Source organism: Desmodus rotundus, chromosome 6 (assembly GCF_022682495.2).
Source record: "Desmodus rotundus isolate HL8 chromosome 6, HLdesRot8A.1, whole genome shotgun sequence".
NCBI lineage: Eukaryota > Metazoa > Chordata > Mammalia > Chiroptera > Phyllostomidae > Desmodus > Desmodus rotundus.
Window position 1 is genome coordinate 1,497,697 of NC_071392.1, and position 15,931 is coordinate 1,513,627.

At 59.8% G+C, this 15,931-nt stretch overlaps 1 protein-coding gene across 1 annotated transcript in view; it reads left to right on the forward strand.

Moving 5' to 3' along the window:
• The first annotated feature begins 2,706 nt into the window (after positions 1-2,706).
• Positions 2,707-15,931, forward strand: part of VWC2 (von Willebrand factor C domain containing 2) — a 46,083-nt gene continuing 32,858 nt past the window's right edge. Inside the window, exons 1-2 of the mRNA XM_053926849.2 lie at positions 2,707-3,154; positions 4,322-5,122. Coding sequence (XP_053782824.1) covers positions 4,442-5,122 — 681 coding nt within the window. The 5' untranslated portion in view covers positions 2,707-3,154; positions 4,322-4,441. The remainder of the gene's footprint in view (positions 3,155-4,321; positions 5,123-15,931) is intronic.

A 15,931-nucleotide genomic window follows, 5' to 3' on the forward strand; every position in this document is an offset into this window, starting at 1 on the left:
CAGGACGCCTGATACCCGGCGCCGGAAGAAAGGAGTTTCTCATCAGCTGGAGACAGGACTGGACGCACATGTTCTTGGATGAGAGGGGAAGAGGGAGCACCTGGGAGACCCTGCAGAGGGGCAGGGGGTAGAGAGAGAGCTCGGTGCCTTTGCAGGATCTCCCTGGAGACGGAGCAGGCCTGGAGGCGGGGCAGGGGCGGGCGATGGCCACAGAGGCAGGACCAGAGAAAGCACTCTGTGGCCCTGTGGTTTGCGTTTCTTTGAATCGTCCTGTAAGCACTTGTCACGGCCTGGCTACGGGCTCGGAGGGCACAGGGGCAACAGGTTATGTGTAGAGAAGTGACCTAAGGCAAGGGGGTGGGGCATGGAAGGCAGGAGCCATCATTAAATATGCTCAGTGCTATCTTACAAATGCTCTGGAGTACGGGTTTGCAGGGGGCGTGCAGAGGGGGAAGAGGCTGTTGAAGGCTCCTCGGGCAGTTTGAGGGGGGATCTTAAGCTGGAACGGAGCTGCCTCTGCCCACTGGCAGCCTCACACGGAGCAGAACTTCTCCCCGTAAGAGCCAGGCCTGCTCTGTGTACATCTGCAAAGAGCCGCCCGAGCACCGCAGGCAGCTTCTTCGCCTGTTAAGCTGAGCTATTGATCCACTTTCTGCATGAACCACCGAAATCCTGCTGCGCCTTGATTTCAGGCAGAAATGGCTTTTACGTCCTCGACCCCCGAAAGATGAAGGTTTCACAGTTCTTCTTTTTCCCTGGACCAAGTTCAGAACTCAAGTTGAAGGTGGCTTTCCCGCAGGGAGGCACTAAGTGAAAGCAATGCCCATGCCTTGGGTCCCAGCGACCCGCGGTCTGCTGGGCAGTGAGGGGCTCTGCATTTTCTGCCAGCACCGCCGCAGACAGCACCTGGGATGCAGGACCCTGGAAGTCTCCCCTTCCCCAGAAGCTCCTCTGCCTCTCTGCCCCCCACCCAGTCCTCTGCACCCACAGGCAGAGAACGCACAGGTGCTTGTTGCCTCCACACATCTGCTTCCCAGGCTCCAGGAGGCCCCGTTTCTCGGTTTAGTCATCCTAACCTCATTCTGCATCTCCTTTCCGTCTGCTTTCTACTCACGCTCAAACCACCAACACGCCCTCTGCCACCGGCCTGGTGTCAGCTTCCAGCAGCAGAGCCAGGGTCCCCAACATGACTTCCCTTCTGCCTCCCCTCCAACTTGATCCTCCCATGTGCCTCCCACCCCAGCGCATCTTGTCTTAGGTCTCCCTCCAAGGAGAACCTGCCCCTCCTCCTTCTTCCAGGTCTGGGGCATCTTCCATCTGGGGACACTCCCTCCTTCACACAAGTGTGCACGTGTCCCCTGTCCCTTGGAGAACACAAACTGGGCCCCTGCCACAGGCTGGGCTGGTACAGGCACGTGGACATGCTGAAGTCCCAGGAACTGACCTCCAGGGTGCACAGCCTGCCTGTCGGGTCATCCGACCCCCCTGCTGCCCTGTGTCCTTAGGAGAGAAGTCGTGTGGGGTCTGGAGAATGGGGAAGCTGGGGAGACAGGGTGTTAAACACAGCAGGGGAAGTGGGGCCTGACTCCTGCCTTGGGGTGACAGGAAGGAGGAGCAAGGACTGCGAAAGCAGAGGGACACAAATCGCATAGAAACCCTGCACCCGGCTCTGGCATCCTCTCTCTCTGTTTCTGTCTCATGTTTATTTGATGCATGGGGGGGGGCAGCCTCTCCCCCAGGCTTCCTGTGGCCTCCCTGTCCTTTCTAGCACCTTACTGAAATCTGGTTTGCCCATTATGAGGTGGGTAGGGGAGAGGAATTTGTCTCAAAGCACCCCCCCCCGCCCCAGCCTGCGGCCTGAGCATGTGGGATAAGATGCCCTTGTTTCCAAGCATCTGAATGTTTCCAGTGTTTCCAAGAGGACAGCAGGAGGAACCAGGGCCCTGGGAACAGATATCCCCATAAAACCTCCACTTTAGGGGTTAACTTGAACGGCTACCTTTCCCCCTTTATCCAAGAAAAGGAGCCCATTTCCTGACCAAGATCAAAGAGTAAAAACAAATCCGAACGCACAGGCCTCTGCTTAAGGTCCAACGTTGGAACGAAGTTAGTCATCAGCGCTCCTGCTTGCCGCGAAAGGACCGCGGGCAGCAAGGGGAGGCTGAAGGAGGCAGGAGAGTCGCAGATTTCCAGAAAGAGCTCTGTGCGGGTTTTTTATGAGTGTCTCGCTCTTACACGTCCACCCCTCTGGGGTGAAGGCAAAGACGAGAACGCCCCCCACACTCTGCCCAGCTGACCCGGCCTTGGAATTCCAAAGCGAGCACACTGTGATTTGGTTTTCCAGCAGGGGCGAAACCAAGCTGTCCACAGGGTGGAAAGCCAGAGGGGCCCAATTAGGAAGGAAGAAATTAGAGGAAAAAAAAAGAAAAGAAACGGGGAGGGGGCAGATGAAAGGGCCAGTGGAAAGTGAATGAGTGACAGGGAAGGAAGGAGAATGGCAGCCTCGGTCAGGCTGGTGGCTGGCCGCGGAGTGGCCGCGCGCGAGCGTGACAGGTAGGTTGTGCCTCCAGGAAGGGGAGCAAGTAGGAGGGAGGTCCCTCGAATCCCAGGCAGCGCGGCCTCAGCGGCGGAGGGAGCGGGGCGCGCGCGGGGCGGGAGGCGGCTGCGGCAGGCGAGACGGGCGCGCAGTCTCCCAGGCCGGCCTCCGTGCCACTCGCCCGCCGCGCTCCGGGCGTCTCCTTTGCCACGGACGCGCCGCCGCCGCCGGGCATCCCCGCTGCCTGGTCCGGAGAGCTACCCGCGCCTGCCGGAGGGGAATAGCGAAGTGAAGCTGCGGCTGTCCCAGGGCGCGCTTCGTCGCGGAGACGCGGGGACGAGAGACCTGGGGATGAGCCGCACTGGGCGGCGCGGGCTCTGACGCTGGTTGGGCAGCCACTGCTGGCCGCCGGCAGCGCGATGAGCAAGCCCGCGGAGACGCCCTAGCCCGGTGCACGCGCCGGGCGGAGCGCGCAGGTGGGGCTGCGCCCTCCGTGGTGCGCCCCGCGCGGGTCCCCAGCTGCCCGGAGGATGGGTGCCAGCGCCCCGGGGCCGCGCGCTCCGCTGCTCCCTCCGCGTCCGCCGCGAGCCCGGAGTCTGGTCGGCACCCTGCGATCATGTACGTAGACTGGGCGCCCGGCCCCAGGGGTGAGGGTGCACGCTGGGTGTCCGCTCCCGGGGCACCGTTGAGGCTCCGTGCAGCTCCGGGGAAGCTTCCCCCTCCCCAAGTTGGTAAATACGGGTGATTCGCCCGGGGCTGAGGTCCACCGGGCCTGGCCTGGGAGTGAGCAGAGGACACAAATGACCGGAACCCTACTGGAGACCTGGTGAGGGGGAGGGAGACACCCGAGCTTGTTGAATTTGGGGGGTGGGGTTGGAAGGGGAGGTAGAGGGTGCCTGAGTTGCCTGCAGCCTGAGGTATCTCGGGTTCTCTGGACCCCTTTGGGCTGCAGAAACTTTGGGATCTGGAAAGGCTTTGGGGACAGGGATAGTGAAAGGGGGTCTCTCCCGCCTTGCGCCCCCCACCCCCAGCCTCCCCCACCGCAAACTTTAGCGCCCTGACCCCCCTCCTGGGTACAAAGCAATCAGGAGACAGAGCACTGCGGCCCGCGAGGAGTCTCTCCCCGCCGCCCGAGTCGCTGAGCAGCCGGCTGGGCGCTGTGGCCAGTGGGGATGGGAACCAAGTGTTCGGAATCCCCAACACCCTCCCGGGCAGGGGGCCTGGCAGGAGGGCGGGAAGCGGCGTCTGCTCCCCGAGCTGGACGCCCTGAAAAAGTTGTTGGAAATGAGTCACGGGGTCCTAGCAGCTTTGTTTAACCCCCTCCTCCGGTCCCTGGGCACGGTCGTGCGTGTTCAGCTCCACAGCGGCGTTCTCCACTTGGTAACTTTTGGGGACTGTGGCCAGGACCTAGGGAGGGGCACCCTGAGCACTTGAGTTATGTGGCCGTATCGGAGATCTGTGGGTGGGGGCAAGTGGGGGGTCGCGGCCCCGGCTCGCGGCTTCCCCGCGGCTCCGCCACCCGCCCTAGGCCGTCTCCACCGCTCGTCACGACTCCCGGAGACACACTGCGGCGGGCGTTTTCCTGGAACTTCGCTTCCATGCCCGTCTCCACGAGGCGGGGAGGTCTAAGAAGCCGGGCTGGGCGCGGACGCCGGGCAGGAGGCCCCCGCCCGCGCGGTCCCGCTCGGTCCTTAGGGCGCTGCGGGAGCCGGGCGGCGCGAACCGGGCGGGGGCCGGGGCGCGCGCGGGCCGCGGGGCTCAGCTGTGCTGCTGTTCTCTCCACAGGGACGGCGGCTCCCGGCTGGCGGCGGCGCGCCCCCAGGCTGTGAATGCGACTCGCCCCTCGGCCGCGCTCCCCGCCCGCCCGCCCGCCGGGACGCGGTAGGGACGCCCCGCTGCACTGTGATGGCAGTTGGCGCGCTGTCCAGTTCCCTCCTGGTCACCTGCTGCCTGATGGTGGCTCTGTGCAGTCCGAGCATCCCGCTGGAGAAGCTGGCCCAGGCGCCGGAGCAGCCGGGCCAGGAGAAGCGCGAGCACGCGTCTCGGGACAGCCCCGGGCGGGTGAGCGAGCTCGGGCGCCCGGCAAGGGACGAGGGCGGCGGCGGCCGGGACTGGAAGAGCAAGGGCGGCCGCGGGCTCGCCAGCCGGGAGGCGTGGAGCAAGCAGAAGCAGGCCTGGGCCGCCCAGGGCGCGGGCGCCAAGGCCGGGGACCTGCAGGTCCGGCCCCGCGGGGACACCCCGCAGGAGGAGCCGCCGGATGCCGCCGCCGCTCAGGACTCGTCCAGCCCGGACCCCGCGCCCGCGACGGAGCCTCCCGAGGAGTACGCGTACCCGGACTACCGCGGCAAGGGCTGCGTGGACGAGAGCGGCTTCGTGTACGCCATCGGGGAGAAGTTCGCGCCCGGCCCGTCGGCCTGCCCGTGCCTGTGCACCGAGGAGGGGCCGCTGTGCGCGCAGCCCGAGTGCCCGCGGCTGCACCCGCGCTGCATCCACGTCGACACCAGCCAGTGCTGCCCGCAGTGCAAGGAGAGGAGGAACCACTGCGAGTTCCGAGGCAAGACCTACCAGACTCTGGAGGAGTTCGTGGTAAGAGGCGAGCGCCCGGGGCGACCTGGCACCTCCGGGGGGTCAGGGGTGAGGCCGCCTGAGCGCCGTGTACCCTCACTGTGGAGAAGAGGCGCTCGGCCCCCCAGGGGTGGACAGCACATCGCCTTTATTCCGTTTGCCTTCTCTGTAAAAGGGTCCCGTTGGAGGCAGGCCTGGCCGGCGCCGAGGGGGCAGGCCCGACCCCCTCTTGGCTGTACTTGTAACAGGAGCGCACTGCTCCTCCTGTGAAAGTGTTGCCTTTGAAATGCCCAACCTGTTTTCAAACGCAGGGCGCTCGGGCCTGCCATTTGGGATATATTCTTAAGTTAATAGCCAATCACGGGAAATGATTCATATAAATAAGCCATTTCCCTAGATTATGTGTTGGGGTATTATGCAAATATTCTAAAAATTAGAAGGAAATGCCTGCTCATTGGATGCCAAAACGTAGTGGTCAGCAGAAACAAGAAGCCGGGTCACGGGTAGAAAAACGTTTTATTTCTTATGAGTACTCGCGAAGCTACTAGCAGCAGCGGCCAGCTCCTGAACGCCTGCTGCGCGTCGGGCTCCAGGCTGCTTTTCCAACCCACGTTGACTTCGTTAAACCCCAAACCGGGCTACAGATTATTATCTGGTATCTCCACTTTGTGGAGAAGAGGAAACTGAGACACAGAATATTTAAGTAACATGTTGAAGGCGACGCAGCTATTCCGAAGTAGATTCCTGCGTCCCGCGCCACAGTTCTACTCTAGGGCGCATGCGTTTAATCCCCTGCACTCTGCTTGAACCAAAAGCCCAGACCCAGCGCAGTGGCTAGGGTGGCGATGCGGCCCAACACGCATGCGCTGGCCTGCGGGAGCGCAGAGAGGCCTGACTCTACTAGTGGGCCTGGGAGACACCAGCGTGCTATTCATCCATTCCAACCGCCCAAGGCGGGTTCAACCCTTGGCGTGCCTGAACTTGGACTTGGCCCACTGACTTGGAATGCCAGAGAGTTTCTGGGCTGCAGATGACATCCCGGGACCTACAGCCCGGGTAGGTGAGCAGGAAAGGCAGCGGGAGGGTCCTGCTGAGTCCCCCAGGACACAGCCGCTGAGCAGTGGGGACTCAGGGTGTCCCCAGGATGTGAGTGCCTGCCCCGAGTGTTAGGGTTGGAGTCCCGCGCGCTGGGGAAACAGAGCCAGGAGGGCAGAGGGATAGGTAGTGCCCGAAGTGTAGAAAGAACTCTGGGAGGTGGAGTCAGGAAACGTGAGTCTCCATTCTGGCATTGCCACCAGCCAGCTGCGTCCCCTCTGGGGTTCTCTTTCCCACCGGTGAGCTAAGGGGCCCAGCTCCCCCTCAGGCTCAGGGGAGCCGATGCCATCCTCACCTGCTTACCCTCACACTTCGTGGCTTCGGCCCTTGGAGAAACCAAGAAAACTCTGATGAGAAACTCGTGGGAACCAGGCCCTGGCCGTGAGTAAGCCAGGACCCTCGCCCTCGAAATGCTGCTTGACTCCTGGGGAGTCGGGCAGGCGCCTCCCAGGTGTGTTGGGTGCTGGTTGGAAGCACAGAGGCAGGGGCGGCTGTGGGTGCCTGCGAAGCCCAGAGGAGGGAGTTGCAGGGTGGCCTGGGACAGGGCTGTAGGTACATTCCCAACAGAACACTTCCCTTGAGATTGAGGTTCGTAAGAAAAGCGAAGTGTTTTAAGATCAAAGACAAGTGGTTGGTTTTAATTGTTCGCATGGACTGTTGTACTTTATGGAGCTGCAAGCGAGGGAGGCCGAAATGTTACCAGCATTTTGGACTGAAGCATCCAAATGCTTCGCAGAGCAGACCTCTGTCTCCCCGAGGTCCCAGCCAGAAGGGAGAAGGAACATCTCAAGCTTCTATTTAGTAATTCACTGCCAAGTGCGACATGCCAGGAGGCTGCCTTGGGTGTGGGGCGGGGACCTCTTGTTCGACTCCTGTTTCTGAAACCTGGTGGACAAGTAGGGCGGGTGTCCAGCCCTGGAGATGAAAGCAGCAAGAGAGGTTGGGAAGGTCACAAACTTGGGAAGAACTAAAGTACCAACAAACCAATTTTTTGAGTATCAACTGCATCTTCCATCTTCAAGTGACTCTCCATTCTCAACGATCGTCCAGTCCTCATGGGGCAGGAGGACGTCCCTGGGCAGGAATGTCAGGCGGCAGCTACACCTTTCTGATTCTGCGGCTGCTCCTGCAGGTCCCACAACTACACGATGATTTCATTTCTGTTCGTATCGGGGAGATGTCCATGCGTTTCCCTAATATAATGTGGCTTTGTGTAAGTCAGTTGGTGTCGGTGTTTTCGTTTTCTCCCACGTCAAGAGAGGGTGCTTTCTTCGGGGTGTCAGAGGATGAATGTAGGAAGGGTTTAGGTGCAGGGGTGTCCAACCTGCATCCCGCGGGCCGCATGCAGCCCAGGGTGGCTGTGAATCTGCCCAACACAAAATCGTAAATTTACTCAAAACACGATGAGATTTTTTTTGTGATGATGTGTCGTAATAGATGTAATGTGTGGCCCAAGACAACTCCTCTTCTTCCAGTGTGGCCCAGAGATGCCAAAAGGTTGGACACCCCAGTGAGGTCAGCTGGAAGCCCAAGGGTCTGTGGGATGCAAATATGGAGAAGTGAGCGCCAGGGCGAGGCTGCTGTTCCCACGCCTGCTCGGGGGAACCTGGGCTTCGGAGGGAGAAGTTGTAGCCTGTGGTTTGCAGAGCGCAGAGTGCATGGAAAATGGAGAGGGGTTGCATTTCCAGCCTGAAGCTCTGGCTGGGGTACAGTCAGGTCAAGCTGGGCCACGGTGCCCCCTAGCAAGGACGGAGAGGAGAGGCGAGGGAGGCACACAGGTGTTTGGACAGGTCTGTTCTCTGCATCCCAGGGCAGGAGCCCTGCTGGATGTGGGGTGCTTACTGGGGGTCTGCAGGGCGAAGCAGACAGAACCCCAGGCCCTGCCCTGTGCCTGGGAGGCGCGCTTGGTCCCTGCCTTCCTGCGCTGCTCTTTCCTTGCGCACGTGTCTGCTGCTGCCCTTTCTGCCCAGTTTTCTCTGTGCTTCACACCTGTCTTCCCCGTCTCTCGCCGTCCCTCGCCCGCTGAAACTCCGTTTCGTACAGCCTGGTTGAGCTCAGCCAGATGTGAGCAAGAAGACCTCACTCATTGCCTCAACAAAACATAATTCAGCTCCTAATAATAATTACCGTAACATCCTCATTCATCCAAGATTGTTTGCAATTTAACGGGTTTATCTGAACAAGAACATAGTGACTAGCAGAATTTCCTTCACTGCCCTTCACACGAGACCAAGGTACCTGCAGGCATCCCGCTGGAAACAGGCAAGTCTGTCTATCGTTTCTATTGCTGACAAAGGAAATGATTCCGTTTGGAGCAACAAAGGAAATTGCTCCTCTCCTGGGCATCCCAGCCCCCTGGGAGGATGGTGACCACAGAGACAGGGTCTGCACGCTTGTCTCCCTGTCCCAGAGAACCTCGTGGCCTTTACGCGACTTCTGAGATGAGACTGTTCAGGAGACCTGAAGCCGCAAGCTGCCGCCGTCGGTGGGCTGGTGCCCATTCAGTCCGTGCGTCCACACCGGCTACCACAGCTGACCGGAGCTCTGACTGGCAATTGTACACGTCTTCGAAGAAAAAGAAAAAGATGCATTATGAGTAAGTGCTGCTTGCGAGGCAGAGCTCGAGGACTGGGCTTGGCGGAAAGCGGCGGTAGCAGGTGGGATGCTTTGGGACCACTGAGCCCAGCAACCCTCCACGAGGGCTTCTGCGTTGGACTTGTCACTAACCCTGTTGCAAAATCACATTTCCAGAAGTTAAATAATGAAAAAAAAAAACCTTACATGAGATTTGGACTCAAAAGTTCCATCTAAACAGATCTGTATTGCAATTATGGTACAGCGCCTCTGAGGAGGAAGATGCGATTCTTCCTGTTCTCAAAGTGATGGAGTTTATACGCTATTGGCTGACGGCTCTTCACAGAACACAGCACTGGTGTTACCGAGCTTTGCCGCCTCAGACGAATCCAGCTGTGTGAGGTTGACGTTCTTTCCGTCGTCAGTCTGGTGCGTGTGCTGCTGCCGCCCCTGAGCGAGCTCGTTCCGAGAGAGTCGGAAAGTTCTGGACCTTGCAGGCAGTCTCTCTGGACCTTTCCCTCAGTCCCTAACTTGGTGGGGGAAACACAGCCTGCCTGACTGAGTGCGGGCGTGCTCCATGCAGCAAACACGGTGGAACCAGCCCCATAAAAGTTTGGTCATTCATAATGGGAGGAAGGGAACCAGTATTTTCTCAGTACCTGTATGCTTTCCACATCCTTTTGGTGACTTACACAACAGACCCAGGAGCTGGTATTTTCTTTATTTTTAAGGAGAGAAAACGAAGGTTCAAATCAGTTGAGCAATTGGACCAAAGTCGCCAAGCTAGTCAATAGTGGAGCTGGGATGGGAGTCCTGGCCTGTTGGACTTGGAAATCGTGCACTTCCCACCACGCTGCCTTATCTTCACGACCACACGGTGACGGAGTGGCACCCCGTGTGGCCAAGAGAATGTACGGTCCGTGGAGAAGGGGGAGCTCACGCAGGCTGGGAGCTCTGGCCCGCTTGCACATCCCGTAACGCCGGATGAGTTTGGTGAAGTGTCAGTTTATGGGGATTATTTGACTCAAGGCATCCAGGGTGAAACAAACGCCCACACCTGTGAGAACAGACGCTTTCAGTCCCAGGAGCCCCCCGGAGGCACAGCGAGCGCCTGCGATGGGCAGGGGACCCGACACTAGATCTCCAGACGTGGCCAGGACCTTGGAGATTAGCGGGCCCGTGGGAGGAGGGCACACACTGGTGGCCCAATAGCCAGCTCCAGCCCAAGGAAGTGCTCCGCTTGGCTCCCCGCACCGCACAGAATGCAGTTGCTTGACGAGTACAGGGGTTTGACGAATGAGGGGCTCACATGAACCCCAAGATGGCCTGGCTGTCGTGAGAATGGGGTGATTTCCAGGTGGCCACGGTCTGCCATAGCTGAGCCAGGCCGCCCCGTCGGAGGGGCGTCTGCCCTCCGGCTGACCACACCCCCACTGGGCACAGTTTACCTGTGGTCCTGCAGCCACGTGGCTGTGTCGTGTCTCTCTCTGCACAGGTCAAGAGATGTCACCTAAGAAACCGATGTTTTATTCAAAATCATGCAGCCAGCTGGTATCGGAGGAGGCCTAGGCCCAGGGCCCAGGCTGCCAAGCCCCGCCCCTCCGGTCTGCGTGGAGAGTCCGCCGCTAGATCTCCAAGGACACAGTGTGCGCCATCTGAAGCCATCGGTCGGTGTGGAGCCTGGTTCGGTTTCAGCCCTGTGCCTGGGCGATTCCAAGCCTCCTTACTGAGTGGTGGCACAAATCGGAGTGTACCCTGCTGGTCTCTCACATTATGGGAGCGCGTGACACGTATAGAAAAGCAATTTGAACCCGCAGAGCTCTGACCACTGGGCCAGCGGGCCGTGGGCTGCAGGTGCGCCGTGCTGGGCGTGCCCCCGGCTGCTTCCCCATCTCTAGGAAGGCCGCCCTGTGCCGTCGTTAGTGAGGGGCTCACGGGGGTTGCGTTTTCCTGTAAATAGTTCCTTCTCAGATGACATCTCCAAATCTGGGAAATTCCAAAGGAAAAAAAATCGTTCATGCTTGCACTTGTTTATTCGCCCAGATGCCTGAGACAACCCAGCGGGTCCCCCTGTGAACAAGCAGTGACTGTTCGGGGAGCATCCGAAGGCCTCGGCAGGGACACAGTGGAGGCCAGGCATCTAGCCTCCCGTGTGGGGCTGGCTTGCTATTAAGTGGCAGAGGGACCCTGGGGCAGATTTCCGTCTCCAGCGGCAGGAGCAAGCGTGCGTTGGAGGCAAGGCCGGCGCCGCCATCTTTCGCGGCCGGGCCCTGGCCACGTCTCTGGGAACCTTGCTGCTGCCTGTCTGTTCCCAGGCTGACACCCTGCCAGCTGGACCTCACTGGGCGTTCTATTTCTGTCGGGCACTGGGGTGCAGCCAGGACACAGAGTGCCTTCTGAAGCTGCAGGAAAGGATGATGTCTGGCATCTGCCCCTGGCCCTCCTGCACTCTCCGAAGCCCTCGGCCGGCCCGCGCACAGGCCCGGCGATGGGAGACCCAGGCGCCCGGCGGCGCTGCACGCTTCTGCCCGCGCTGAGATGACTTTGCTGCAAAGTGCTGGGCCCTCCGCCCCACTTGCCTGGGAGCGTGGAGTGTGGAATAATAGTCTGAAACCCCACCGTGTACAAACCTCAGGAAATCCTGAATATCATTTACAATTTTTCTTAAAAGCTGAAATGGCCAAAACAGTAAGAGAAATTCATCCCTAGAGGCGGAAGTCAGAATCCAGAGCAGAAAGTCAGTCTTGTAGCGGCAGCTGTCTGAGAGCTTCCGCAGACACCTGGGGCCCAGACCCTTGGTACCCGTGGCTGGGCTAGGGCATGTGCAAGCCCAGGGCCCCCTGCAGAGAGTCAGGTCAAACCAGGAGGTGTCTCACCAAGAGCCTGTCCTGCCACAGGACGGGGCAGACACCCGCCCCCCGATGGCCTGAGCCCGTGCAGAGCTGCAGGGCTTTCCCTGAACAGTTGCCATCTGGAGTGGGCACGCCGTTCCGTGGGTGTGAAGCCCAAGTTCCTGCTTCTCTGAGTGGTTCAAACACCCAAAAGGGATATTTCTGTTTAAAGGGGTCCCAGGCTGGTGTCTGACAAAGCACGCGCCCTCGGCCGACAAGAACCCCCACAAACAGTGTTCCAAGAATGTGATGTCGAAATAACTCACACACGAGAAGAAAAGGCTTCGTAAACAAGAGTCAGCTGAGACAAGCAGTCAGAGCAGACCCAGACACTGGGTATAGACGGGAATACGTAATACACATAAAGAAAGCCAGGCTGGAATGAAAAGTATGGGTGAGCCACCCGAGTGCCTCCAAACTCCTGTCAATTTGGGGGGGGAAGCAGACAGAACTTGTATGACTGAACGATACAAAAGTCGGATTCATATTTGCCCAGAAGGTTCGATGGTGTGTTAGGTACAGATCTCGAGTGATTTGGTGAGCCTGCAGGTGGATGTGGAGAAGGGACCCAGAACAAAATGGAGGCCCATAGACAGGGCGCAGAAGAGAGGTCTCAACACATGGAGGAGAGGAGAGACCTGGGGTGCAGGCGGACCGGAGTCTGAGGGAGGGAGTTGGGGGCGTGGGACTTGTGGGGGGACAGTGTCCCCGACTCTCTAGCCGACAGGTCACTAGTTACAGGGTCTAAGCGTGGTGCCGCACACACGTGCCCACACCGTGCTGCGTCGCTGTGACACGGGAGAACACCAAGGCAGGAGCAAGGTGTTAACAGCAACCAGAGAGAGAACACTTCATCTACAAAATGATCATAAGCGGGTTGTCAGCTGACTCCTCGTCTGCAGGAGAAAACCCCAAACAGCGGAAGATCTTTAAGGAACAAAGAGAGAAGAGTTAATCCGATTTTTGTGTCCAGCAAAACTGCCTCTCAGGACCAAGCCCAAACACAGACATCTGCACAAAAACAAGAGCATCCCACCAAAACCCTTCCCTCACAGGACTTAAATGTGCACCCGAAGGATGGAACTGGGACGAGGAACGTGGTCCCAGAGGTACAGTCGCAGAGTCAGGAAGGCGCGGAACGAGAGCTGTTGTTCAACAAACCACAGGGCGGTGGTTGTCAGCCGCGCCCGGTGGCCCGGCAGGGGGCATTTGGCGAAGTGAGCAGACGCTTTTCGTCATCGTTACTGGGGCTGGGGGGGGGGGGCGTTACTGACACCTGGTGGGTAGACGTCCTGCAGGGTGGGGAGCGGCCCCTGTGGCCGGTGTCAGCTGTGCAGGTGTCGACAGCCTATGCAGACCAAACCCAGGGGGCCTCCATGGTGGCGGTGGCTCGCTGGAGGTGGACCTCACGCTTCTGTGCTTCCCGGGGGTTGGTGTGTCTTGCACTGAATTTCAGTTGAGGACTTTAGCTTTAAACAAACAGGAACGACCATGACCTATAGCTCTTAAATGCTCTCGGGGAAGAAGTCATCACTGAGGCCAGCTCCGCGGTAGGTCAGTCATGGAACAGGCCAACTCCTGTCGTCCGGGGCTGTGGTCACAGAAGCCTCTGAGTCCCCGCTGGCCCTGGGCGACGGCTCCAGTGCTGCCAGTGACAAAACGCAGAGCCCCGCACAGGGACATGAGGTGATGACAGGCCCCTCAAGCTCTCTTCCCAGCTCCCTTTGCTCACCAGGCAGCTCAGGGGTAAACAGTGACGTCGCCTCTCCCAGGCGGGCCGGTCCTCTCGGATGGCCCCTTTGCTGGCCTGCTCCCCTCCCTGTGTGCCCCCTGCTCAGCTCTGAAACAGCTTTTCACTCCTTTGCGACGTTCTTTTCGTGAAGGTAACTCAGTGTGCTTGCTTTGGGAGGCTTGGAACAGATGACCTGCCCACTGAGTCTCTGGCAAGTCACAGCTCCTATTTCCTGATTTCTGTTAAGGTGTCGGGAGCTAGGGCTCTGCTGCTGGTCAGTCACACTCCCGCACGGCTGGCAGCTCCGTTCTGGGGACACAGGGCCCTGGGGCAGCACACGGGCTGCCCCGAGCACCTTCACCTCTGCTCGCCGGTGGCTTCACCGTGCCGTCACATGCGCAGAGATGTCAGCACTTGGCGGGTGGAAGAGGAAACGATTCTGACAAGGCCACTGCCTTTCCCCAGGCCTGTGAAGAGCAGGGGACGCCGGTGGCCCGAGGCACAAGCTGTGCTCTGAAGTCAATCTCAGCTCGCTCAGGTCTCCTCCCGAGGTTCCCAGGGCCCTCCAGGAAGCCGAGGAAATAAGCTCATCCTGCTCCTTGGTGGCAGCGACAGCCAACTGACACAATGCGTGGTCGGCTCTTGGGAACCAGGCCGCCTGCCTGTCTCAGTGCAGACAAAGACGGGTCCCTCTCTTGTGAGTGAGCCCTGCAGGGCCTTCTCTGCCCGAGCTTGACAGCCCCTGGAAAGGGACTCCGTGACCCGGCAAAACCACTGGTGGTGTCCTGTGGTGATTCCAGAAAGCTGGGGAGGAAGCTCAGCTTCAACAGGAAGCGCAGGCCGAAGGTGGGAGCCAGCAGTGCCCACCTCCTCCTCCTCGAGGTCCAGCACCTGCGGGGTAATTGGCTGCCTGTGAGCCCCAAGAGCATCAGGGAGAGGCCAGGCCCTGCCCTCAGCTGGCGTCCCCCTGGCGCCCACCTGGCCGCCGGATGGCTGGGAGTGTCAGCCCCGCTCCTGGAGCCCAGCCAGCTCTGGGCGAAGGCAGCTGACCCACTTCTTCGTTGTCCCCCTGCGGCCTGCTCACGAGGAGCGCTGCCGCAGATGAAGAGCCCCCCGAGGGCAGCGGGCCGCCTTTCCGTCTGGTGTGCGTGTGGGTCTGTGTCCCAGGAACAGGCGTGCACGCCAGTTTGGACGCGCCATTCTTCTCGTTCGCTGCAGTCTGCACCCTCTCCAGCGGGGCTCCTGTCCCCTTTTCATGACTGTTGAGTCCCCGGGAGAGTGTGAATCGGCGACCCCGAGAGACCCCGTCCCCTTGCCACGCCCTCACGTCCATCTTTTCAAAGTCTAGTCTTGGGGAGACACTTCGTTTGAGTCTTGGGGAGACACTTCGTTTGAGTCTTGGGGAGACACTTTGTTTGATTGCTCACACATTGTTTCTTTCTCCCAAGTATCGCTTATCGTTTATCCTTGACTCAAGCTCTGATAAAACAGTGGGTTTCGATCTTCCCCTTGTTTTTAACACGAGGAGTTTGTCTTTTCTTCCCCCCAGGTCTGCTCCACATAGACATGCCCAGTGGACGTCCTGCCCCTTTGGTTTAGGAGGCTCTGAATGAGAAAGGTATCTGTTGAAGGAATCCCCCTGAATCTCAACATGGCCCACGTTCCCGGGGCGGGAGCAGATAGGCCCCTCCCTGTGTGGGCCCAAGGTCTGGGGGAGCCACGAGTCTGGCTGCCTGTAGCCTGGGGTCCCTGGGCTCCTCCCCAGACCCCTTCCCTCTCTCCATCCTCCTGTTTGCCACAGGCCAGGGCGCAGAGATCGGGGGCTGGGCCACCGTGGGCGCACAGCTGAGTCTCCTGCAGAAATAGGGTGCAGGTGGCGTCTTCGTCAGCTCTGGCTGGGTGCTGGGTGCCGGAGATGGGCGGGCTTAAACCACAGAAATCTAGCACTCACAGTTCTGGGGGCTGGAAGTCCAAGACCAAGGTGTCCGCGTGGGCGGGTTCTGCGGAGGACCCTTCTCCCCTCTCACTGCATCTTCACGGGGTGCAGGGACAGCGGGTGGTCCTCAGTCTCTTCCTCTCCCTGGAAGGGCGCCGGTCCCCACGAGGGCCCTGCCACTCTCAGGACCTCATCAGGCTCTGAGTGCCTCCCGAAGGCCCACCTGCGAATGCCACCCCAGTGCGGGTGGGGCTCCGACGTGCAGGTCTGGGGGAGGCACAAACATTCAGTGCACAGCAGGAGGCCAGCATGCTGGTGCTGCGTGGGGTCCCAGTGCTCTCTGTCCTCCGGGAGGCAGGCTGGGCCTGGGTCTCTGGCCCGGGAGCATCTTCCTCGTTGTTGTCCCAAACTGTGAGCACCCCAGGATGGTCTGACCAGCACAGCCTGCATTACCCCTTGCCCCCCACCCTGTCCCCACCCCCACCCCCAGTCAGGTGAGCTCCTGCACAATCAACAGGAACCTGAGGAAATTACTCCCCAGGGCATCTGTGGGTTTGCAGGTGGAAGGGCTCACCTCCGCGTGGCTGAACCACGAAGGAGAA